At 41.3% G+C, this 27,079-nt stretch overlaps 1 protein-coding gene across 1 annotated transcript in view; it reads left to right on the forward strand.

Moving 5' to 3' along the window:
- tenm4 (teneurin transmembrane protein 4) overlaps window positions 1–27,079 on the forward strand; it is a 125,638-nt gene that overhangs the window by 33,476 nt on the left and 65,083 nt on the right. The window contains exons 4-12 of the mRNA XM_029255670.1: window positions 3,612–3,858; window positions 6,418–6,492; window positions 6,772–6,870; window positions 8,141–8,376; window positions 15,850–16,011; window positions 18,481–18,671; window positions 20,753–20,963; window positions 24,633–24,734; window positions 25,727–25,921. Coding sequence (XP_029111503.1) covers window positions 3,612–3,858; window positions 6,418–6,492; window positions 6,772–6,870; window positions 8,141–8,376; window positions 15,850–16,011; window positions 18,481–18,671; window positions 20,753–20,963; window positions 24,633–24,734; window positions 25,727–25,921 — 1,518 coding nt within the window. The remainder of the gene's footprint in view (window positions 1–3,611; window positions 3,859–6,417; window positions 6,493–6,771; window positions 6,871–8,140; window positions 8,377–15,849; window positions 16,012–18,480; window positions 18,672–20,752; window positions 20,964–24,632; window positions 24,735–25,726; window positions 25,922–27,079) is intronic.

The following is a 27,079-nucleotide window of genomic DNA, read 5'->3' on the forward strand; positions in this document are numbered from 1 at the left end:
TATAGTAAGTTACCATCCATCATCGTGGATGACAAATGATCTATCCTTTGAACAAATTGAAAGGGAATGAAAAATTGAAACACTTTTCATTAAGGTACAGCAGTAAGCACTTAATTAATGCATTGCGAGCTCAGTATGATTAAATAAGCATTTGTTACATTTTCAGATGATGTAATGTGTATCTTAGCACTATAGAATAAAGTTTGTAATAGGTTAATAAGGGTTATATTAAAGCCCAGAAACATTTCATGGCCAAAAAATTTTCCTTTTTGGTTAATACAGTGTAAATTTACTTATTTAGCAGGCGCTTTTCTCCAAAGCAACTTACAATGGATACTATGTAGTGTTATGAACCCACACACCTTATTCACCGTGGTGACTTACACTGCTAGATACACTGCTTACAATGGGTCACTCATCCATTCATCAGTGGAACACACACTCTCTCTGTCACTCACACACTGTTGGGGAACCTGAACAGCATCTGTTTGAACTGTGGGAGGAAACCAGAGCACTCAGAAGAAACCCACACAGACACAGAGAGAACATGCAAACTCCACACAAACTGAGCGAGGATCGGACCCACGTTCTCTCACACCACCAGCGTGCTGTGAGACAGCAGTGTTACTCGCTGTGCCACCGTGCTGCCTAAATGCAAGATAATGTCATTATATAAATTATGAACATTATATGTAAGCATCCAGTTAATACTGTCGGAATTTATAAGAAAGGCTAAGCTAACAGTTTAATTGCAGTTGCATTAAAAACCACATTTTTTTTTTCGATACAGTAGAAATTTTCTGTTAAAACTATTTTCACTTTTTCAACAAGATGAAACTTTCTCAGGCTTTCGAATGTTTCTCTCCTCCAGTTTTGAACGGTTTTTGTGTTTTTGTGTCAGTAAGAGACTTGAGTTGTTGTTTTGTAGCGCACTGCTTTGTAGGTGAACTCTGAGGTGTAGCGTGTTCTGGGTCCCCCTGTCGATCGCATATGCTGTGAGGTTACACCAGGATCACTGCCTCGAATGTTAATGCATTTGCTCCTTCGGGGGTATCGCTTTCCTTCTTCCTGCTTTAGTGGTCTAAAAATGTTGTTCTGGATAAGGTCCCATACCTGTCTTCTTCTTCTTCTTCTTCTTCTTCTTCTAATAATAATAATAATAATAATAATAATAATAATAATAATGTAGCATGTGTGCAGACAACTGAGTTTTTTACAGATGCAAAGGTAGGACTCCTCATTGGAATTGGTCTTTCAGCCTCCAGGGTCCGAGTCTGTGTCATTAACCACTATGATACTATGGCCTCTGGAGATATTTTAAGCTGATCTTATTACTTTTATTTTGTACGTACTCGGTACACGATTCTTTTGTTCACGTATAATGAAGACACGCAGGACCCTCGTCAGGGTGCCTTTAATAAAGTGAAACTGAGAGTGAAATTGAGATTGCCTCCCGGTCTTCTGTGCTTTTCTTATTTCCGAGGTCATATTGGCACTGACCTCAGCGGTAGAACTTCTCCTGTGATGTTTTGCTGTCGTTGCTTTATTGTTTATTTATTTATTTATTTTTTTTGTATTTTGCAGTCATTACTGGAGGTTCAGCTGCCGTTGTACTTAACCAGACAGCCCCAAAGAGGAAAGTCTTTGAGGTGCTGCTCAAAAGCGTAAAAGAGGTTGCTGTAAAAGGTGAGAGAGGGCGAGAGATGAGAGAGAAGATGGAGTTTACTGACTGATGAATTCCTCAGCAAAGATGGAAACTGATGGATGTTGTTATTGTGCTCTTAACACAAGGGCCCCTAAGGACACTTGTGCATTACGCTGTGCGCAGATGCTGTCCTGGGCTGGTCTAATGTAAGTTTTCATACTTGTAATTTCAGATGTAATAGTCTGAGTGGATATGAGACTTACAGCCCATGCCATGGAAAAACTGTGCTGTAATGATGTAAAACTAAGTTGTGTAAATCAAAGTAGTTGACCCTACTCTTTGTGATGGACATGTAAAAACAATATTCCTCTGATTTGGTAGGTAAATATAAAGTATATAAACAGCACCATTTTTTTTTTTTATTAATCTCTGTTAAATGGACCCCTCTACTTTGGGTCATTTCATTGATCTTAGCTCCTTAATTGACATAATTGTCCTTTTTTTTTTTCCATAACAATAACCATTTTACAGCTTGACAGGCAGTTATTCTGAGTTTCATTCAGGAATTATCCCTGTCGCAGTTAGTATCTCGGATGGCTGAGTGGTGCAGGAGTCCAGCGTTGGAATCAACTTCTTGTCAGCTATGTGAAGTCATCAGTCAGGATCTCACTGAATGACAGTTTCCATCAGGAAAATGAGAGAATTAAAGATTAACACCAAGAGACTGCTATTTGTGAAAAAGGCCTCAGTCCGTGTCCAAACTGGCATGACAAGTAGAAGCAAAGAAATAATTATTCCACTTATGCAGCTTTTCTTGGCAACTGCAGTTAGTCATTTAAATAAGTCCCAAACAAGTTGAAAACTGTAATTCAACACAGTTCATAATGACAGATTGTTACCAGTGCTGACTGCTAACACCATGCAGATATCTTTTCCAAAAATTACGCTTAATTTTTTTTTTTTTTTTTTTTTTTTTTACAACTGTGTTAAGTGAGTGACTTCAGGCAACAGGGTGACCTTGGTACATTCAAAATAACACCAGGCAGGCCCAGTAGGCACAGCCAATCAGTCTTAACGTTTATTTATGGGCTTGATAATTGACTAGGGGAGCCAGTACTGGCCAAGGACGGCAGCAGAAATGCGTATGATTATTGCGCTTCGTTCTCATAAGTGATGTGTATTACGGGGATGCAGCACTGAAAATGATGGAGTTAGTTAGTACGGGGGTGGAGAGTGCAATAAACGGCTAGGTGATGACTACCATAGCATTAACGCAGTTTTTACTGGGAGCCAGGCATGATTTTAATTAACCTCCAGTGACTGGGACAGCGGGAGGATGTGAGAGAGCAGAGATACGTGTATCTCCCCACCTCCTCTCACTGCCAGCACACTTGTATATCTAGGGCACTGGCTTGTTAACAGCACTGTAACACCCAGCCTGAACGTGTTTGTTATCAGAAAGCCACCTGAACATCTTGAAGATACTCCTGGCAGCCTGTACAGGGTTTTTGGGTCACCTCTAACCCTTGGCCTTGGGTCTGACTTCAGTCTGAGACCAAAGATATGTTGCGTATTGTTTATCATAATTATCTTGTAGGAAAAAATAATAAACTGTTAATTTTTTCCGGGGAATTATTCAGCATGTCACCGAGGATGTGTTTTTATTTTTATATATTTTTAGAGCGTATCAGATTCGGTATGTTAGTTTATAACCCTGGGCTTGTTTTGAGCAGTTTGCTGTTATGTAATTTTATCACTGCTGCACAATTTTTAAAAATCTGATAAATGTTTTATGTGTCCATTATTTTAATGCATGCATCTTACTACTAATCCTGTATTACTTGGTTTCTTAGTGGAAACTGTATCATAATTTAACATTTCAATATTTTGAAATTATTCAAATTATGCTCCATGAGTTCCGAAATGATAATATTAAAGCATGTTTTTCTTTTGCTCATCTTTTCAGAAGGTGCATTTCAGAACCACTCCAGGCTACGGACCCCTCCGCTCCCCCTGTCCCATTCCCACACACCCAGTCAGCACCATGCGGCCTCAGCGAGCTCTCTGAACCGGGGAAACTACACCCCTCGGAGCAACCCCAGCCCCACCCCCACCGACGGCTCTGTGCCTCCCGAGGGCCCCGCCAGTGTGCAGGAGTCTGGCAGCGCCCAGGACAACTGGCTGCTCAACAGCAACATCCCCCTGGAGACCAGGTACCTCATGCCGGACTGGCACTACCTTCCGGGGGTCCAGCTGTGAGGTTCGAGAACACAGATGCCCAATTCCAATTCCCATGAGAGCTGTAGGTTATACCCGTCTACCTGAGCCCTTAATTACTTTGTTGATGCTGTTATTTTGATTGTAATTAACCTCTCTTGGTGTTTCAACAGTCAGTCAGTCAGTCTTAAATTAGCTATCTTCAGAAGCCTGTAGGACTGCGGCCATCCAGGGTGAAGCCGGGTACCCCTATTCTAAAACGAACCGCCGTATTCGCACCATTATACAGACTGGCTGGCCACCGTTCATTCCTCGTCCAAGTCCTAATTGTCCCTTAAAATGCCTGAATGTGCTGTAATAACTGGTATTAGAGCGCAGGGGCACGAACCCGAGGGTTCCCCACCCTGGACACCAACCTGGCCCATTTTGCCAGGGGAGGAGAGAAAAAGCACTGTTTTGTTTCCGCTCCAGAGTGGGCCGAGGCTGACAGCCTGCGAGGCACCGAATTCCGTCAGCTGTGTAATTACAATCACGCTGGCTGCAAGGCTGCGCCGCCTCTCCTCATCAGGCATCTGGGTTTTATTTATTTGATATCAATCGACATTCAATTTCACCGCCATATTTCTCAACAGGAGGCTGTCATGTGAAGTAGATCAGTCAAGTGGTCTACTAAGTGGAAGGGCGTCTGTTGGTTTAATTTATTTATTTTTGGTATTTGAGGGAGGGGCACTTCTTGTGCCTACAGATATCTTTAGAGCCAAGGGAAGGGTATGTTAGAAGGTAACATGTAAATTTCCATGAGGAAGGATATACTGATGTTTACGTAGCATCCCCTCCGAATGATACTGTTGGCAGTGAAAGGAAGGTGTTGGTTCAAGGTCCATGAGGGGCCCTGCTATAGTTACCTTGAGCACAGAGCTGAACTGTAATTGCTCTAGTAAAAAAAAAAAAGAAAACAGCTGTATGAATATAGAAGAAATATATGAATAGAAGAAATATAACAATATTACTAATATTGAAATATACAAGTCAAAACAACCTGCGGCAATCTGTTTTACATTTATTCAGTTAGCTGATGCTTTTCCCCAAAGCAACTTACAATTATTTACCCTTTTATATAGTTGGACAATGTTTTTTAATGGAGCAATTTAGAGTTATGGTAGCAGTCCTAACCACTACACTACCTGCAGATTATTGTGGATACTTTTGCAATAAAAATAATAATAATAACATATGACCTTTCGCTTGAGCAGTCCAGACTGAGCCCAAGATTATACTCATATTGGTGACCCGCACCAGGACGCGGTCACCTACTTAAGAGCAATGAGTGAACATTCCTGACACCAGTTGACTAGGATGAGTCTGTCAGATCATGGCTGTTCCTTACAACCATACAGTACCTACTGGCCCCGAAAGAGACCAAATTGACAAGAGAATCAGTGAGTTAATTTAGCGGACTATTAATCCAGCCGCAGGATTTCAGTCTCCTCCCTGCATACTGCCAGTTATGCGAGATGGTCCAGTCAACAGGAAAATGAACATTAACGCTGGTTTTTGGAAGGACAGTTAGTGGCGTAATGAATGATTAACTCGGAATAAAATACAACGCTTAATCTTGTGCAGGTATGCCCCAAGGAACGACAAACAGATGGTGGGGAAGGGGCCTCTAGCCGGAAAATGTGTTCGCACGATATGAATTAACAGTTTCCTCAAAATACCATCAATTATTAGGATACCGCGGAAAATTCTGGAGCCATTAGCAATATCCACAAGGACCCTGAAACATCTTCTGTCATCCCAACGCTGTTAATGGCATTATAATGACTCTGCTCCCCAGTTTTTATAAAGGGGAACAGACTGGTCCTGGTAAATTTTGCGCCTTTGTGACTTAAACCAGGCCTAGAAAGGACAGGATCGCGCATAGCTTGTCTCTCCATTCTTTGTTCTTCCATGCACAGCTGGTCTCTCCTTCCTCCATTCCTCCCCGTCTCTCATCTGTGCAGAGTACGGCAGGCCTGTCCTCTTCATTAAAATTTTAATTCTCCTCCCACTGCTCATGCCACTATCAAAATGAGCGGTCCCCGCTACGGCACCAGGGCAAGCATGGAAGGGAAAAAAACAAGCTTTTTTTTATCCTGTTCCTTTCACCATACCTACTCAGTGCATTGTTAGGCCATAGTTCATGTCCACATTATTCTACCTCAGCCTGCCCTCATGAAACAGTAATTTCGCAAGGCACCACATTATGACGGCTGTAAAATACACATCTGTAAGAACCACGTGTAAATTGTGCTTTTCTTCAGAATGTCAATGACCTGCTTTTTTGATGCCCAAACCAACAACACTGCCAAAACCAACAAACATATTGTATTCCCATATTTTGCTTCATCCCCTGTTTGTCAGCTGTGTTTGTCATAACCTCTTTTCTTAATATTACTCAGTGCTAGGCCTGTAATGTCCTTACTGGGCGCTTTGAACTGTACAAGGAAAGAATTTGAGTAAACATGGATGGCTGATGTGTGTCGCCCTGTTTTCTTTCAACCATGACCGTAAAGGAGCCAGAATACTCTATTGTTTATCAGAGAAGAGCAAGACGCTTTCAGAGAAGGGCAGGGATCTTTCAATACAAGGTATGGGGCGATTCTGGGAGGGCCCTCTGTGTGGTCCATAGACACGGAGCAGGACAGGTAGATGTTTACTGTTTCACTGATGTGTCAACAGTTTAGTTTCATAAGGGTGCATTTTTTTGTGACGTTCTTGCGGGTTTCATTTTTGTCAGTGCTGTTGGTTTGGTGAGCGCAGTGTTTGTGGTTTTTCTTGGTTTCTTTGTCCATTTGTTTTGTGCGTGTTGTGTTTCTTGCATGCTTATCTCACTCCAGCTCCATTCATCTTTCCACCTGTGTGTGTAGAAACGTAGCAAAGCAGACATTCATAGAGACTTTGCAGGACAACTTTATTGAGATGGACGTTCTGGCGTCCACGCGGCACGAAACAGAGCCCAGCGACGGGTATGTTGCACGTCCAGTCTCCGTCTACCACTACAACTAGGACCAGATCTGCTTGACAATGCAAAATAACAATGTTTTTTTTTTTTTTTTTTTTGAACTCTTAGCTTTACATCTCAATTTCATGTCATAGCTGGAATTCAGTGACGCGTTCTACATAAAAACTATTTTGATATTTTGTATCATATTTTTTGTGTTTTTTTCCCCCTTTTTAATAGTGCCTAATATCTGCTTGAAAGCTCATTAGAAAGGTCTTTGTGCCTTTATTAAATATTGTCTGTAACCAGGAAAAAGTTTTTCTCACAGTTTTAAAAATAATTGCTTTTGTGTACTTTAGTTTCTTAAGTAGGAAAAGATACCGAGAATAAATTCACATACAGAGTGCCCATTGACACTGAGATCAGTTCAGTTCATATAATTTTTGTCTTCAGAACACATGCCATGTTCACTTGAGGAACAAAAGAATGCAAATGAACCTTTGACAAGTCCAAACAGAATTTAAAATTCAGGTTTTCTGCCTCTCTTTCTACCATTTTGGCACAAATTTTATTTGCTGTTTATATTCAAATTTCAAAGATATCGGTTCTACACATAACATTGCAACAAATGCGAACATGTTGGTTACTTGCATTAACGTCCTGTTAATTGAACATGGTCTTATTTCTTAGTTTGCATGCCTCTTAATTTCACTTCTGCCACATTTGTTTCTTAATGAACTTCTGATACTATTTGTATGTGCATCGTAAAGCTTTAAAATTTTAACTAAATGCTTTCAGTGAGAGAACCACCATCATGTCATATCAGCACATGGTTTCACCCTCTGAGGATCTTGTGTCCTTCTCAGTAAATATGCCTTCGCATTGTTTTCATAACCACCCTACTGGTCGCTACTCACGACATTCTGTATTGTAACACTGAATTATCAGATAAAGTACCTAAATGGAGCGCTGCAAAGGACTGTTTACTTTCAAGTCCTGTTTGTGTCCTGTTTGCATTTAAAGTTTGCAATTTGACGATAAAGCTGCATCAGTAACGCTCTGCTTTGGTGAGCAAATTCTGAATGTGAAGATAGAGTTCACTCTGGACACATATCAAGTGGAATGGAGCTATGTACTGTAGCTATACAAAAGTAAGGCAGGAAAGATGTTGCCCTGAGAGGCAGAATTACTGACAAAAATTCTGCAGCCGGTGACCAACAAAAGCTTGTTTTTCACTCTGAGCTGGCAGGACTATGAGGCCCTCGAGATGTAATACCAATGTGTTCTTTCTGCAGGCACTTCCTCTTCAAGCCAGGGGGGACCTCCCCCATGTACTGCACGACTTCCCCAGGGTACCCGCTGACCTCCAGCACGGTGTACTCCCCACCGCCCCGCCCGCTGCCGCGGAGCACCTTCTCGCGTCCAGCCTTCAGCCTCAAGAAGCCCCACCAGTACTGCAACTGGAAGTGTGCTGCGTTGAGCGCCATCCTCATCTCTGTCACGCTGATCTTCCTGCTGGCCTACTTCATCGGTGAGTGCCGCCTCCCTCCAAAAAAGGAGCTGCTCAATCCAATGCTCTCCACAGGCAGAGGTCCATAATCCTTTCCACGGTCTTGTCTCAGGAATCCGGTCTCTTTGCCTGTGGGTTCCCTCATTGAAGCTGTCGTGCTTTGCGGGTCCTCGGAAAAATAAGAACGAGAGGATTATACATTTCCATCCATCCATCGTCAATAACCGCTGGTCCCGAGTGGGGGGTCGCGGCAAGCCGGAGCCTTGCCCGACAACGCAGGGCGCAAGGCTGAAGGGGGAGGGAACACACCCAGGACTGGATGCCAGTCTGTTGCAAAGCACCTCAAGCGGGACTCAAACCCCAGACCCACCAGAGAGCAGGCCCTTATCAAACCTACTGCGCCATCGCACCCCCCAATTCCTAAATATGGCTAAATAAAGCACATAATCCAGGGACAGTATGGTGGCGTGGGATGTTCAGCCAGTGCCTGCTCTTTAGCGGGTCTGGGGTTCGAGTCCTGCTTGGGGTGCCTTGCGATGGACTGGCGTCCCGTCCTGGGTGTGCCCCCTTCCCTCCCAGCACTGTGCCCTGTGCTGCCGGGTTTGGCTCTGGCTCGCTGTGACCCCGCCTGGGACAAGCGGTTTCAGACAATGTGTCTGTGTATTTAGGAATTTAATTTATTCAGGATCATCATTATATGATTGTTTTTTTATTTTTTTCTTCAAAATTATATGTAAAGTGAGATGTAAAATGGGCAATTGCAGTATCACATGTACATTTGGTCAGTAGAATCTGCCCGGATTAAATGTGGAAATGTATGGAAAAAATGGGAGCCTTGATAGTGTTAGTACCTAGAGAGTGGAGGGAATAAGCAAACTGTCATTATTTAGTACGATAAAAGTTAGTAACGCTCAAGGAAAATTACATACTGCATTTTAGTAATTTTCTTTTTCTGTCATTAGCACATGCTGTTATACATAATAATACACAATTCCATATTTTCAGATTGTGTTCAATGCATAACCTGAGTTTTCATATATTTTAAAACGTGTGTGTTTTTCAGTTGCGTACGTGTGATCGGTTTCACTTTCCACAGCTATGGGCACAAATAACAGCTGAGCGAAAGTCAGGCGTGAAAACGGATTGTAACGCAATTCTGTAAGCCCATCCAATGGAGGAAGATAAAAGACAGGTCCAGAAAGTCTTCACTGGACGGATAAGAATTACCTCAAATCAGATACAAATGATGTCTGCTATAGTGGAAATTTGATAAATACATGTTTCTTTTCAAACTTTTTGCATTTTTCCAGACTATTTTTCATGCCAAAGAAAAAGATCGCTTTTGATGACTTCATGTAGTTGAAAAGGCAAACACTGCAGAGTGAAATGCTTTTCAAAAATGTCAACATGCTGCTGTCACAGCGAACGCCAGTGAACTGTTGACTGGGCCCAGTCTACAATAGGGCTTTAAAATGCTGTAAGATATTAGCTTATGTGACATCAAACGTGATATGAAAACAGTGAAGAAACAGCGTGTGAACTGCTTGAATCGGTGGTGCAGGGTGGGTATGCTAAAGCAAGATAATGTTTTTGACATGCTTTGGGAAGCTGTGACCTATCTTTCCTTGAAATAGAAATGGTACCGATTCTGTCCTGGCAGGGTACCAGCAGAGCCCACCAGGTTAATGCAGAGTAATTACTGATGGTAATTACTCCAAAAAAAAAAAAAGATAAAAAATCAGACGTTCTCCCCATGCACCATAAGTGAACACTTTGGAAACCTAAGATCTGGATTTTGAAATCAGGAACAAGGAGCATGTTTAATTAAACGGTGATGAGAAAAATATATTTAATTTCAAGTGCAATTAATTATTGAGGCCTGTAATTGGTAACTCCGGCTGAGCTGTCTAATGAACCCAATTAAAAACCTCATGACAGATGTTTTGACTTACAGCACTCTTCCCTCTGTTGCTCTGTGAAGATGCTCGTTGCCGGCGCCATGAAGCTGGAGGTGAAGAAAACTTGCTATTTTCTCAGTGGCGGTATTCTCATTAGTACAGTACCTTCATTATGTGTTCCCTGTCTTTAGGGCAACTAGGTCTTCCTGGACTCCAGCTCCTTTAACGCTGAGTACGGGGAGAAGGAGAGTGGGGTGGATGTACCCCCTTTGTTAAAGAAAGGGCACAGGGAGGCTGCACTGGTATTTCTAACTAACGTTAATCTGTTCTAATGAAACGGCTCACAAGCAAAAGGTTGTGAGATCATATCCCATGTAATAACTGCCATTAAACCCTTGAGTAAAAAGTACTTAATCTTATTTGTGAATTAAATGTTCAGTAATTTATAGCTGGGAAAAAGAAACTGAACTAAGAGTTGAAAAACCTTATTATTTTAATTTGCGTTGGTTCACAGGTTTGGGTATTATGTGTAATTTTTGTTTGCATTTCACATGCAATATTCTCTAGTGGCAGACATATATTGAGAAATATGGAGGAAAACATAGTCCCAAGAGATTTACTTATTTATGGCCAAATATAGATTTGCTGCTAAGGTGAAGCTTTTCTCTCCTTGGAGAGTAGGAAGACGGGTCTAGTCAGCAGATTAATAATAAATAAGATCAGAACATTATGTTCAGTGTCCTGCCTCACACAAAGACAACCATGAGAAGGGTAGAGTGGATGCTGGGATTTAGCTTGGGCTCCAGAGGCTTTTGTTGGTGTTACAGAGTCACAGGGAAATGGTTTAACACTTACCACTGGTCAGTCCTACTGAGAATTCACTTTTGTGTTATTATTTTTTAAAAGCGCCAATGCTCAGCCCAGTCCTCCCAGAAGGAGCAGGTGTGTCTTGGCAAAGTAAGTGAAATATAATAACAGCATTTTTGAGAAGAAAAATCAGGTTAAAAAGACATCTAATTGTTTGCCATCTGTATTGTGCTGCTTGGTAATGCTCTCTTTATAGGAGTGCTGCTCAACAGACATTTAGACATGAACATGACACATTATACACTTTATTTTCAAGGTTCTCTGAAGAAGAGAAGAGTGTAGAGGAACTGGAAGCCAGCCTAATGTTAACCCAGTATTGGTGTATACTCTTTATAGAAAGATCAGTTTTCTGTCTTTACTCATTTAAATTGTACAAATGATGTTAGGGTGTGTAGCTGTATCCCCACACACACACACACACACACACACACACACACACACTGTCTGAAACTGCTAACCTCAAGCAGGACTCGAACCACAGACCCACCAGAGACCAAGACCTGGCCAAACCTGCTGTGCCACCATGCCCCCTACCAGCTGTACAGTATATTTTTTACTGCACTTTGGCATTCAAGGAAAAATATTTACTTAAACTGTTTTCTCTATCAGGGGATGCGGTGGCGCAGTGGGTTGGACCACAGTCCTGCTCTCCAGTGGGTCTGGGGTTCAAGTCCCGCTTGGGGTGCCTTGCGACGGACTGGCGTCCCGTCCTGGGTGTGTCCCCTCCCCCTCCAGCCTTACGCCCTGTGTTGCCGGGTAGGCTCCGGTTCCCCGTGACCCCATATGGGACAAGCGGTTCTGAAAATGTGTGTGTGTGTGTGTTTTCTCTATCATTTGTTTCTTTTTAGATGTCATTTTTTTCCCTGCCGATTACACACAAAAAAAAAAAAAAAAAAAAAAAAAAAAACTTAATACTGGCCTAAAAACTCTTTAAATTGCAATATTTGAATAATGCCTGTGAGTGGCAGCTGGCCTTGGCATGTGTAGGGTATAAATGCTCTGGAATGGAGTGGACATAAAATTCCCATGTAGGAGCACAATGGTTTGCACAGCAGGTTTTCTCCGAGTGAGGTGAAGGAGCAGTCAGGTGGACGGGCGGCGAACCAATCGCAGCTCATCCGCGAAGCTAAAGCGATTTAATTAGCCATATGCTTGAAAACACGCGTGGCTTACGTTCACATCCGTGTCGACGACGGGAGACAGGTGGCAAGATCCATTCGGTAGAAGAGAGGAGCACCGCCATTTCCCGCGGCATCGTCCAACTTGGCTCAGAGAAAAATGAGCACGCTGAGGACGGAGGGGGAAGTGAGGTTCACCCACGCGGACAGAACAAGGCAGCTAATGGGCCACCCCACCCCACCCCCCCCACACCTCGCCGAGCAGCTAACTAGCCTGCTGCCAGGCTCGCCTAATTGACACTCGACTCTGGCCGACATCGGCTGGAGACGAGTGGCAAGAGAGAAGAGAACGGGCACCCTGCATGAAAAGGAAAAAAAAAAAAAAGAAAAAACAGGCTGTTGCATTATGCCGGACTCCTGTGGGTCACTGGCCTGTTGGTTGCACATTGGCACATTAGCGGCTTCACTCTCCCGATGGCTTGGTTCGCACATTTTCGGCAGCAGATTCGCGCCATAGCTGCTACAGCCATTTGGCCAGTTGGAGATCTTAAGACTTAAGCTTGCGAGGCTTTGCGCTAAATATTCGCACATCTGTACACTTATTTACTTAACAGCCAAAATCCAGTATGCATAAAGTGTATGCACCAAGTTTCTAGGAGCAAAAACATTGCGCTCGCCTTTTGTTTTTCCATTTTGTTTTCCTGCAAAGCAGCACGTATCAAAAAAGCGTTAAATAAAACGAGACACCGAGCAATGATGCGTAGAGCTCTGTGTAATTACCTTGACAAACTAAATAGAAGACGGCCCTTTCGGAGAAGTGTTATTTCGCTTTCTTTCATATTCCCCTTACTGCTTTTTGCCGTACAGACATTTAGAAACACGCAAGAGTGAGAGAGCAGCGTGTCGCTGTGGTCCAACCCGGTGCAGATGTTACGGGATGCCGCAAGAGAAATTTCCTCCGGGGTGCGGGACTCCGTTTCCAGTGCTCTGCACATAGCATGCGAAACCCATGCTAGAATGATGCCTGCTGGAACTGCACAGTGTTCCAACAGGGCTGACTTTCCTGGTCAAAGTGCTGGGAGAGCTTGAAGGCACAGCGATGAAGAATTGGCTCTGTGGAAAAGTGATTACCTGGGCACTGGTGGGGTGGTTTGGCTTGGCTGGGGGGGGGAGTAGTCTTCCCTTCTCCCCACCTCCGGAGCCCATGGCTGCTGCAAAGCTACAAATCAAAGGTCCCATCTCCACTGGAGCAAAGGAACTGACAAGGTGAGCAGCCCCGGCTATCCGTCTTTGAGCAGAGAGCCCTCGCCTCGGTCGCTCACGCTCACTCCAGAGCTCTTCTAAGCGATCGGCCACGTTTATTCTCTCCTCGTTGCTGCCGCCCCTCCCATTATTCCTGTTTGTTTGCACCCAGTCCAGCAGTGCAATTCCACTCATTAGGAGAAAGCTCATTAAGAGGAAGCAAAACTTTCTTGTTTGAAACCTGATCAGGGAGTGATTCAGAGTGATTTTCAAAATGGCTATTGATTTAGCCTGCCAGAGGAAATTGCTTTTATCTTTTATAGTGACGGTTATGAAAGGCTTCATAATTTCAGGGCAGATATTTAGTCGTGCATGATTTAAAGATTTGAAGGGATTGTTGTTACGTAGTATGTCTAATTAACCGAGAACTGTAGCATACTGGAGAAGAACAGTGTACTTCCATTGCACTGACCTGCAGACTCTCATAATGTCATTATGGTTTCCAGCTGCTGGTCTAAATGTCACTGGTTTAGCCAGAAAGGTCAGTAGATCTGTAAGCACTAATTAAAGTTACAGTAAGTTAAAGAAAATGATTGCTAGAGATATGTCACTAAACAAATTTGTATTGTCATCACTACCAGCGCTTACTAGTACAAACTAATGAAGTACTGTTTGTTATATTGTGCTGTATTTCCTATCTAATTTGCTGCAGAAACTCATTTCCTGCAGCCATGTCAGTAAAAAAAATTATGTTGGCAGATGTAAAACTCATAATGACAAGGCCATATATCTTACTGTATGGTAATGCTGTTGAAAATTTGACTCTAAGGTGTCATACACCTTATAACTTTTCAAAATTATACACATTAGTACAGAATCATACTGATTAGTTTTTCCTTATTGTGTTTTGTAACTTTTCATTTTATGATTGTCCTGGTTGTTTTTTACTACCGTATCGTATATATCCATTGTTTTCGTCAAGGTTCTGCATTATGGTTAGACATCAACATGCAATGAATTAGGTTATTAAAGCATCCAGTGATACTGAACATTTTTTTTTCCTGCTGTGCTGTACAAAGATATCATATATGTAATAAAAAATAAAATGATATGAATTCTTTCCATAGCCTGTCATACAGTCTCAGAATGCAATTCCTCCTATATGATTAAACATTGCCTATGAAATTGGCTGCTTCTCAATGATTTTTGATATTTATTGTGTCGTTTCACATTGATGGTTTTTTCGTAACTGAATGTCTTCGGTTATTTGCATTAATTCCAGTTGTTTGAAGAGTTCTTTAATAAAATGCCGTGAATTTCATGTTACTTTCACCTCTTCTGATGGTGGAATGTTCTTTTTGTTTTCTTTTATCAATATAATATAATATAACAAGGCCAGTTTATTCATTCTTGTATGTGATTAAATTCAGACACTTGAAAATTTACGTCCGTTAACGTTTCAATAGAGGTGACGGAAAAGGTATGTGAAAAGGTATCAGAAAACAGGACACGTGTGAGACACAGAGACAAACACTCTGCGTTTGCACTCTTTTAAACTGACTCATTTTACACCTCATAATTGATTTTCCTGTCTGTGTATTAGAAAGCTGAAAAGGTAACAACAAGACAATAAAGTAGCTGTAATGACTTTCTGGTTCCGTTTTTTCTGCTGACGGGTGTGTTTCTGATGGTGTCTTCGCTTCTGCCTCGCTAAGCTCGTCTTCTCGGTCCTTCTGGTGATATCTTATGGTGGGCCCCCCCCATCGCACAATTCATCACCACATCCGACATTCCTTTTGTTGGCCATTGGAAATGTTGGTGTGTCTCCCCTGCCCCTCCACCGTCTGCACTGCTAAAACTCTCTCTATTCTTGCTGACATGATCATTTCCTTGTCTACCCAGCTTTTGAAGGAACTGGTGACCCAACTGAGCATTTTGTTTGCGTCAGCTTAAAATCCTCATTAACGTTTTACTTCTCTAGCCATTTGTGATTCGGTCAGTGCATTGTTGTTCTTTCTATTTGCATTCCTAATTCATTGTTGCAGTGTCAAATGGTTGTACCAGCACTCTTTGTGCCTGCAAGCTGCTATCGTGTTTCAAAGGTATGTTTAGTTTTTTCTATGTGAATGGGTCTTACATTGGTTAATAGTATGGTTATTGTCAACTATGACAATCACATGGTCATTTAAGAACAATTTGAATGACCGGCCTTTACTAGAGTCACTGGCTTCTGTGATTTAGGGGTCCCTTTGATATGTGCATTGGTGAACTGGACTTTGAGGGTTGTCTTTCCTCCCTTCAGCTATCAATTGGCACCTTACACACATGCCCCCCCCCACTTAACTGGCTTCTCTCTGGTCCCATTACAGCCATGCACCTCTTTGGGCTGAACTGGCACCTGCAACCCGTCCAGAGGCAGATGTTCCAGCTGGTGGAGGATGGTGACGGAAGCTCCCCTGTGCCCACCGATATGAGCCTGCCACCTCTTGGGAACACGGCACTGGAGCTTCCAGATCGGGGAGAAGAAGAAGGTAAGACAATCCACCATGCCTGTTTCTTCTTCTTCTTCTTCTTCTTCTTCTTCTTCTTCTAATAATAAATGATCTTAAATTTCACTAACTGATTGTCAAATGCAGGGTTGTGGTCACCTGCAGCCTAGCCTGTAAGCACAGAATATAAGGCAGGGTACACTATGGACATGACAGCAGCCTATCATTGGGTGACGGATGGATGGGAACTTTATTGATCCCTAAGAAAATCACACAATATTATTAATTATAGCGGTTTTGTTCTTAAATAGCCCATCAAGAATCCTACTAAGCATTCCAGGTACCTCAGCTCCACCAGTGTCATACATGGCAGCCATTTTGTCAGGTTAGCTGTTTGAAGATGAGATATTCTTTTCATAACTGCCTTAAGATATTGAGTAACTACAGCAGTCTCGGTGTAATACCACTCTAAGTAAGAAAGTTACATTCATAGCTATGAACTTTGTCCCTGATGAAGCAGCTAGTTTTAAAAGGCAAATCAAGGCTTCTGTTGCATGAAATAGGCTGTCCAGCCAACCGGTGAGGATACGTGAGACAAATTTGGTTTGGCACTGACCATGACAGTCCCTCTCGTAACCTGTGATTAGGTTCATTCTCTGAGGAGAGCGAACACTTGAAATTTACTTCAATATGCTAATGCTGAAGCAGCAAGGGCAGGAAGCTCTGGTTTGTAAAATGTCACAAGCTCATCATACAATGTTAATTACACGTGCGAAGTTAAACTTGCATGTTATGTGCACAGACGCTAAGTTAATTTTATTTTGTAAATTTCTGCATGTCACTCATTCCAGGCGCGAAAAAAAAAAAAGCATAATATCATGCTGTCTCCAAATCTGTAGAAATATGGCAAAAGTTGACTAAAGTGGGATGTTTGCTGCTGGTAGAGACTGAGCTGGCTGCAGCAATGTCGTATTCTGGAAATGCAGAGGTGTTAGAAGTTCGGTGGGCCTCGAAAGGGATGCGACGCCTTTCATCTCGTAAATTGGGCTCTTCTCCTGGCAGCAGAAGAAAGCTGAACAAGCAACCACTGAATGATTTACACTGTGCACTCTCCTCCACACCTCCACAAACGGCTGTCATTTGTGTAATTAATACGTGGCAGACAACGGATGTTAGATCAGATGGATACACAGATGAAATGAAAATGTGGAAATTTTGTGTAAATGGGGCTGAGAGCAAATCAAGGTCTCTGTGTGACTGTGAGTTGAAAAGAAGAGGAATCAATAGGCATTGTATTCCACACAAAAGATTTGCTGTAGGGATTTTAAATTTTATTTAAAGCTGGTGCCATTGTCAAGGAGAGCACATCAAAAATTAACATCTCTCACATAACTTGCTACATCTTGGTCTGCAGATTTTTTTTTTTTTTTTGCATCCTCTGAAGTAACTCATATTTTTTTGGGCTAATTTTCTGAACACAAATGAAGCCTAGGCTTAGACCAATAAATACTTTCAAGGGAGAGTCCTTATTTACAATATTATTTAGTCCACAGTCTTCTTTGTGCCTGGGAACTCACCCCTTGAAGTTAACATTGTTTAGCTAATGATTGACTGATTGATTTTAATTTTGCACTAAATATTTTGGCTTACTGTTATGGCCAAAAATATTGGTGAAGGAAGCTTGTTGATGGCAACAGGGAGCACTTGATTGGAGTTATTTTGACCAAAGGCCATGCTACCAAATATTGATTTTGGGGTGTCAATAATTTTATCAATACAATTTCTTTTATTTTCTGCTTTTAAAGGATGTGTTAAGTTCTGAATAAAATACAAATATTCTGTAATACCAAAAGTGAAATATAGAATTGTGGAGAGCAATTGGTCAATTTCAACTTATTTGCAAAAAGTGCCAATATATTTGGCCACAGTTGTACATGGAATGATAGCATGCTATGTTCTGAGTACAGTGTGTTATAGTTTTATAATGGAGAATAATATAATGCTCCAAAGATGAGAGTCCATGAAGGTGCCCAGTGTCTTCTGATCTTGAACATTAGACATTCTGAACTGTTGAGCATGGCATAGACTGCCATCTGCCATGGTGTATGTAGCTCTCGACGCTCTGTCTGTGACTAACTCCTGTGGGCTCTGTTATGAGGATGTCCTCTTTAATGGAAATCACCGCTGAAATGGACCCTTTTACATATGTAAGCAGATGGCAGAATATCCATTGGGCCTTACCGGGAAGGTGTATTTCTGAAAGAAAGTAGAAATCTCTTCCTTGCCATATGTTTTCCGATACTTTTGGGAAAACTTCGGAATTCCTTTTGAATGCAAAAACTGTAGTTATTACCGATGGGATCTTAGGTGGTCTTTGCTTCTCTGCATTGGTAATGAGGTAGTAATCAAGAGGATGATCTGGGTTATCATACTCTGCTAGAACGGTATTTGTCATATTCTACGTGTAGTGCTCTCTGATGGACTTACTTTGCTTGTTATGGTTCTTCTCAGATGACGCCTTTATAGACACGGGTGAGATTGACGTTGGCCGCCGAGTCTCGCAGCATGTGCCTCCAGGAATCTTCTGGAGGTCCCAAGTGTTTGTCGACCACCCCATGTACCTCAAGTTCAACGTGTCCTTGAGCAAAAACGCCTTAGTGGGGATCTATGGCCGCAGGGGTGTGGCACCATCCCACACACAGGTGAGAGAGACAGTCTGAGAGGGGAGTGTTCAGTGATCACAATGTGTTTGTTTCTGGCCAAAGGCCTTGGATGCATCAAGAGCTGTCGCCTTGCCATTGGAAGGATCCTGGTTCAAATCTCTACTCCGTGTTGCAGTACCCTTGATGAACGTACTAAATTGCAAAAGCATAAATTATCCAGCTATACAAATGGGTAAATTACTGTAAGTAGCTTGTTATACACACCTAGTTTTCTAAGTTATCTTGGACCAAGTGTCAGCTAAATACCTAATAACTTATTAGAAGAACTTCAAGCAGGAAAGACCACAATGAACAACGGTGTATATCCCCTTCTGTAATGTTGTGTGGTTAGCGTGTCATTTGAATCTAGTTTAGGTTATTAGTATGTAAGTTTATCACTGTTTTTTTTTTTTTTCATACAGCTTTGATAAATGTTAAGGTTGTAACAACCTCTTTATTTTGTGTTCAGATTATGTCTAAGATGGTTTACATTATATTAAAAAGTAAAAGATATTTTAAGCCCTTTTTGGCTTATTATCTTAAAATAAAGAGAAACACATTTTAATAGGCTTATAAAGGTTCTGGAAGGTTATTATTTTTGGGATAATCTAAACTGAATTAGTGATTTGTGAGTAATCCCTTTAAGTATGGATAGTTAGTTAATTAAATTAATAATAAAGAGTGAATGGGTTGTCTTCTCTCCATGTTGAAGTTCAGTTCCCGTGATTCACAAGTAAGAACTATATTTTTTAAAGCCAGGAATGGCACTGATTTTCATATGCAAAGGTAACAAAAAGATGTATTAAAACCAGGACTAGAGACCTTTTCTGTATGGTATTAATAAAAATAGGAATCTATTGTTATTTTAATTATCAGTTGTTCAGTTCTCTGAAACACAATAAAAACAATAATTTAACTGATCTTTTTCTCCAAAGCAACAAACCATTATTTACACATTTATATAACAGTAATGCAATTTTTACTAATGCAATTTGGGTAAAGAACCTTGGTTAAGGCTGGTATAGGAGGAGGTGGGATTTGAACCTGGTCATTCTAGTGTGAGACAGCAGCTCTAACCACAATACTATCTAATGCTCCTGTAAGTGTTTTTTGGTCAATATTGTTTAAAGTTATAATTTGCTTTTTTGGACTTTTCATTAATTTTTGCAGTTTCATTTAATAGTTCGTATTTACACCAAGCATTTTTGATTTCTTAAACTGAATGAAATCAGTTAATTTTGTTTTCCTTGGTTTTGGTCGGTAACTACATTTTCTGTTCTTAGTAGATAAAAATTACTGGTATTGGGACAACTTTAATCAATAAAACAATCCTAAATGGTCAAATACAGGCAAGAAATGGAAGGAAACAATTTAATAGAATATGTCTAGTAAATACTCTAAATAAATAAGCTATAGTCAATATAGAAATTATCATATGCTTGTGCTCTGTATCTATAGATGGCCATTTGGAAAAAATTTACTTTTTCCTTTGGATTATAGTTTGAATTAATTAATGACTGAACCTCAATCAAAGAAATGTGATTTTCAAATTGTAGTCAGTGTTGTTTGTATGACTGTGTTTCTTGTACACATATTCAGCTCATACAAGGTACATGCTCTGATGTTAATTCGAAACATTCGTTTCAAATTAGTTTTAAGACTTAAATAAAGCTATGGAGAATTTCACTATGTGCTTTTCATTGAGCAATCAATGTGCTTTGTTTCAAGTATGCCAGCTAACAGAGCTGTTGTGCTCAAAGAAATACCTTATGATGCATGAAATGAAAGTTATTCTGGTTTTATTAAAGAACTTCCATTTTGAAAAAGTTTTTCTCCTTAATTTAAACATTATTGAAATATGTATAGACATATAATCCTAAAAAAGGTTTGATGGCACCTGTCTGCATTACGAGGTAGGTTATATTAGCTGTCTATTATTATTATTATTATTATTATTATTGTTATTATTATTATTATGAAGTATATCAGAGTAAATCAGAATGTATCAAGAACATCAAATTAAACATACAATCTAGTGTGTGTGTGAGAGTCTGACTCTCTGTTTTTCTCTCTGTCTCCAGTTTGACTTTGTCGAGCTGCTGGATGGCCGGCGTCTGCTGGGTCAGGAGGCCCGTGGCCTGGAGGCGGCTCACACCCAGCCTCACAGCCTGGTACCCATCACCAGCCATGACACGGGCTTCATTCAGTACATGGACTCTGGCATCTGGCACCTGGCCGTCTACAATGATGGCAAGGAGGCAGAGCAGGTGTCCTTCATCGCCACGGCGATAGGTGAGCTCCCGTGCCAGTGGGGGTCGACCTCTGGATAACAAGGGATCCCATTCACCACCCACAATTATGTCCTGAAATAAGATATAATGAGGTACGAATGCACGTTGATCATCTATGCTACAATGCAGAGCTGAGGGTCCTCAGTGTTCGTTCATAATGCCCTTGTTAGCACACATGAGTGGATCTACATGGCTTTTCCGGCCATTTGGATAACAGCGAGGCTCCGTCTTCATGGCTGTGATTGTGCCCTACTGCCAGTGCCAGTTCCAATCATATTTTGATTGAATTTTGCCATTTACTACTCACATATAAAAGAGGAGCTTCTTTGGTAGGTCCTCATCTTAGACGGCAAGGTTCGGCCCTAGTCTGTTCGGGTAGAAGTGATTTTCATTTATTTGCACCCCTTGTTTTTTAAAGCTACTTTGATTAGCACTGTTGTTATGGGAGAAGATAAAACCCACTTCTGGTGAGGTAGTACAGAGACACAGAAGGTGTTGGGTTTCACATAAGTAAGAGCTCAGGGCAGAAGACATGGGCATTTAAATACAATTAATACACTAATTCTCCTTAGTATTTTTTTTAATATTTAATGCTATGTCCTGTGTGGCACATGTACGTTCTAAAATAATGCATGTGCAATGAATAGGCTTATGGACATCCTGTGAAAAATTGCATGCTCTATTCATTGTCATGACCTGCAGACATAATCAATATGTAAGCCTTTGTACAATGTTATTATTGTTAAATTATTATTGCAGTATTACATCGTCAGCGTGTTCTTATGTATGTGCATTCAAATGTTCCAATCTGTAATCTCCCCCTTATGAACCCTTAAGAGCTTGGCGCTATACACAAAGCATTGAAGTGCAAAAATGTGAATGACATTTTGCTTAAAAAGGGAAGCTGAAGTCAAGGAAATTCATCCGATGGCCTCTGCCCCTGTTTGTCTGGACAAAAGCTGACTAGATCAGAAACAGACAGAGATGGAAAAGCACGTTTCCATTTTTGGAAATGGGTCGTCTGAAAAAGCACCTCAGCAGAAAGAGATTTGAAAAAAACGGAATAAATTCTTTCGTGTCAGGGAGGATTTTCTTTAATCTGTAAAAACCTTCGCTCATGACATTATTGAATTAAAAAAGCCTCATATATGAACCATAAATTTGGACTTTCTTCAAAATGCCCAAGTAATTAAGTCCGTGATACATTGTGAATAAAATATGGGCAAGTTCAGGTGAAGCCAACTTTTTTTGAGAACTTTGCTCCCCGTACAAGGTCACGTTATCGGTGCCCACCTTTGCTGACCGGCCAGCTCTTTAACAATGTGTTCTGTGTATTAAATGTCCACTCCAAACCTGCAGCCACACATGATAATAATCTGTAGTTTATTCTGGAGTCTCAACATTTCTTGCCGGACCGTTATAGTAACGTTTTTAAGTTTGATTTTTAAAATTTCCTTTGACTCTCTGAATGAAACTTCATCTACATTCATTTTGTAGTTTTTTTTGTTTTTATTGTAATTTATTCTTATTATTTATCGTTTACACTTTGAGTAATGCTTAATAGATGGATGGAAGCACTCTAATTTTTCCTTTGTGGTCTTCAGTTCTTCATTATGTGCTGTATATCCTAGCATGAGTTTCACAAAGTCCTCATTTTATAATGGGTGATCATGTTATGTAATTGTTAAATTTAAATAATTGGTGCACCCAGACTCCAACTTAAAAGCCAGAAGCATTAGCATAAATTATTCATTCTTTGTTATTCTCATTAGCCTGTTTGTAGTTTGCTTTGTAGGTGAAGTCCACCATGATCACCTCGAAAGATCTAGAAAAACCATTTACACATACTGACTGATGCTGCTGGAAACGGAAAACAATTTGAAGATGTTCTCATGGTTTGTTTTAAACACTGCTCTGTTAGAGCCTGAATGAAGGATTAGGTGATGTACACCAAAGCACTGCACAAAAGAGGAACGTGACAAGCCCAGTAATGTACTGCTCTTCCTTTGGCCCCCAATTCCGATTTCATCAGCTGCTTCCGCGCAAAACTCATACCAGGAATCATTGCCGCGTAATTGTTCTTCTGGGAGGAATATCAGATGGGGAGCCCCTGTGGTGTTCTATCCCTCCTCTCTCATTTCCACCCCCTCCACACACACCATTTTCTCTGTGGCTCTCCTCTCGCTCCCTCCTGTTGAGTCCTCGCCGGTGATTGACTCTCGCGAGGAGAACTCGTACCCTGGCTGACATAGACAGCCCGTGTTGAACAAGAACACTGCTTCTGAAGCATTAGAGCTCCAGGAGCAGCAACCTGTCATCATGAGCTGAAGTCTTCCAGCATGATTTCACATTTAAGTCACTTGGTAATACATTTCCTTCATAGAGTTGAATAAAGAATAGTTTTAGCTAATGGTGTGTTTCTTTTTAGGTCTCAGATAAATTCAGATGCAACTTGGTACCTCCATTTAACTGTGCCTAGCATTATATTCTGTGATAAACTGGGAAAAAGTGCAACCACAAGAAAGACTTCACAGTCAAGTGTCATATGCACTTCAGCATATTTCCATATGCTGAAGATCACTTGAGCTTAACTCAGGATGAAACGGCCTTTGATAGAAGTGCTGCAGTCTTTCCTTTCCCTGAATGTCCCAGGCCACTTTGCCCCAAGATAGCCAGTCTCCCACAGTGCTCTTCTCCCTTCAACATCAAACACTTTCACACATTTGGGAAGGCTTTGAACCGACACTCGGACAGAGCACGACGGATGGCTGACATAAAGTTTTGCAGGACACATATGAAGACTATGAATTTTATTATTCCAGTTCAATACATTTAATGTGTCAATAACATTTTCAATATGACAAAGTCACTGTCTTAATACAATCCAATAACAATATTTTCCAATGTGGAATCATGCATTCTTTGCCATACATTGTGCTGTAGCGATATGTACAGTTAACTGCGGTGCATGTTACAATCACAAGATGCACTATGACCTTCCTCTAGATCAGGGTCGAGTCTGTCCAAAAAACATTATTGTGAACTCAGCTGAGGACCACACATGTAAATATCATAGGAAGTGAGACACTGAATCTTACATGTGTAAATTTTTCGAAAACAAAGATTTATTTGTGGTAATTTATTTAGGTGCAGTGTGTGTTTAAGAGTGTGTCTCTAATTGTAACCGAATTATGTGGTTCAGAATTTGTAGCGTTTATGATAGATATAGTAAATATCGATAATTTTAGAAATGTTCTTGCAGGTCGAATGCTGCCTTCAGGGCGCACATTGGACACTACTGCCCTAAAGCATTCTGTCTGTTCTGTGTTCAGCCAACTTTGCGTGTTTTTTTTTTTTTTCCTCTAAACAGCCGCAAACTGTAAGTGGCTTAATGTGTGTGGGCACCTCATTTATCCTTGTAAATTCCTTTAATGGTTGGTATTCAATCAACCCTTTTCATCTCCCACCCACACGTAAATCGCAAAGACAGTTTCTCCAACTGAAACCGGAGTTTCAGGAGTTCCCCAAGGATTTAGGTCGGAAAAAGTTTGGTTTCCTGCGGGCTTCTTGCTGACAGTCTTCAGTTTTAATTGCACTTCTGCTCGGTGTGCATGTGGAGCGCGACCTCTCACCTTAAGCCCGTGACCTGGCTTGTCGCGTTTTGTTTCAGACTCTATAGATGATTGTCCCAGCAGCTGCTTTGGCAACGGCGACTGCGTGTCCGGCACCTGCCACTGCTTTCCTGGCTTCCGAGGCCCTGACTGTGGCCGAGGTGAGATTGACTCTTTTTTTATTCTTAGCTTCTAATCCTTCTCTTCATTTTTTCCTTTCTGCCCTCCTTATAAATTACAGGAGGGCCAGTTCAGTTGCAGTACTTCTTTTCCTTTAGTTATATATTTTTATTGTCATTTTTCTGTGTATTATAGTCTTATAGACTGTCAGTCCAAACCTAGCTGTTGATCGGGAGTGAATGCTTATAACCGTCTTTAGACCTGTTCCTTGTCATCTGCAATCAAAGCCTTAGTAAGAGGCCTTGAACTCCAAAAAGAAATTAGAGGAAGAGGGGCTACATGGTTTTGCTGCTTCTATTTTTGCAGTTACCCAAAATAACATGCATTTCAGTCTGCATCTTTTGCGCTGTGCTCACTGAACACTGAACACCATGAGTGCCAGATGCCGGACTGCTGATCACCGGTGCTGCATTGATTTGTCCTTGTGTAGCTGAGCAGATTGTAGCTAAATGTGCACAAACATGCTAACTGTTCCAGCTGGTTGATTTCATCAGGCCAATTTTTTTTTTTTTTTTTTTTTTTGAAATGGAAAAAATAGCTTTCCAGGTATGTTGCTGGAATATGAAGAAAATGCAAAACTTGTAGTAATAATACACACGGCACTTTTTTGTTTCTAAAATAAGTACAGATAATATCAGATGTGTAGCAACATTGCTTGGGGTTCTTGTTTCTGAAAATGGCAACAGGTAATGCTTTAAGTAAGACACTGAATTAGGATAATCTATTCAGGTGGGGCAGTAGGTAAGGTAGTGGTTAGAGCTACTGCCTTGTGCGCCGATGGCCCAGGTTTGAATTGCACATCCTGCTGTAGTAACCCTGAATAAAGTACTTAACTTTATTTGGTCCAGTAAAAATGAACCAGCTGGATCATTGCAAGTTGCTTAATATTGTAAGTTGCTTTAGAGAATACATCCACTAAATGAATAAATAATAATGAGAGGCATATGTGTGCATGTTTTCTCTATTCTCCCAGCTTCTTGCCCCGTACTGTGCAGTGGGAATGGGCAGTACCTGAAGGGCCGCTGCATGTGCCACAGCGGGTGGAAGGGTGCCGAGTGCGACGTTCCTGCTAGCCAGTGCATCGACGTGGCCTGCAGCAACCATGGCACCTGCATCGCTGGAACCTGCATCTGCAACCCGGGGTACAAGGGCGAGAACTGTGAGCAAGGTAATGGCAGAGCCACTGGATTGGCAAGTTTGCTTAACTTTGCCCAACAGAAAGAGGAACAGCATCTGCAAAAGTCGCCCGTGCTCACCATTGCCAGGATGGAAGCTTAACGAATCCCCTTGGCATTCTTAATAGTGTTTGCGTCTCTAGATGAAAAGCCTTCAATAAACCCTTTTTGTAACAGCTATTTGTAAATATTTTAGGCAAAATGTCTAGAGTTGGGTAAATTACATAATCACAGAACTAGCTTAGAAGGATCAGTGCATTTAAATAATTCATTGGCCAGTTGTGAGATAGAAAAAGAAACAATTTTCCTTCTTTTTAATCTGAGAGCAGTGAGCTTTTACGAAGTTGTGTTTTCCCCCAAAGTAGTCTTTTTTTTTAACAGTCTTCATCTATTTAGCCTTTCCTTTGCAATTACGTCTGTTTTCTGGACTAGGGTGTGTTCATGGGGGTGTTTCACCGCTCACCATTAATAATGCAAAAAACCTCTTCCTTTGTATCCTCCAAAATCCTTTAAGCTGAATACGCGAAGTCGAAAGTGTGACTTTAATCCCTTCACACTCTCGCCGGTGCGAGCCTGCAAAATGGCTAAGGCAAGCGGAGACCGGTCCGAAGTCGCCATCGCCTTTGGCAGCTGTGGAAGTCTGCCTTTTCAAGATGAAAAATGGACCCTTGGATTATGATAAATAGGGGCTTCTGACACCTATAGCCCCTCATCCTATTTTGATTCTAATGTTAGGCATGGGGAGAGAGGGGAGAGCATGGACGCTGGTCCTTTAACATTTTTACCTTTCTTCTGGGCGACCTTCATCCAGAGTGATTAATTGCCAGGCTAGAGCTTTTTGTCAGTTAGCCTATGATCTTTTTGCCGTCGGCCCAAACCATCTGCTGTGAGAAGCGAGATCTTTTTTGTGTCTTATTATAACTGCCTTTATACCCATTTATGTCATTGCAAAGGGGAGATTCAATGGCTAGGCCTCTCAGTGCCCAGATGCTGTGTCTGCTTTGCTCAGTCACAGAAAAACAGGTATTTTTGTCTGCTTTAGTTGGCTGAGTTTGTAATTCTTGGGACATATGGTGAGATTTTGCACATGTATGACACTTTTTCTTAAGGTCTGCTTTCCATTCATCAGTGCTGTTCCTTTAACATGTCTA

The sequence above is a fragment of the Scleropages formosus genome, chromosome 10 (assembly GCF_900964775.1).
Source record: "Scleropages formosus chromosome 10, fSclFor1.1, whole genome shotgun sequence".
Classification (NCBI taxonomy): domain Eukaryota; kingdom Metazoa; phylum Chordata; class Actinopteri; order Osteoglossiformes; family Osteoglossidae; genus Scleropages; species Scleropages formosus.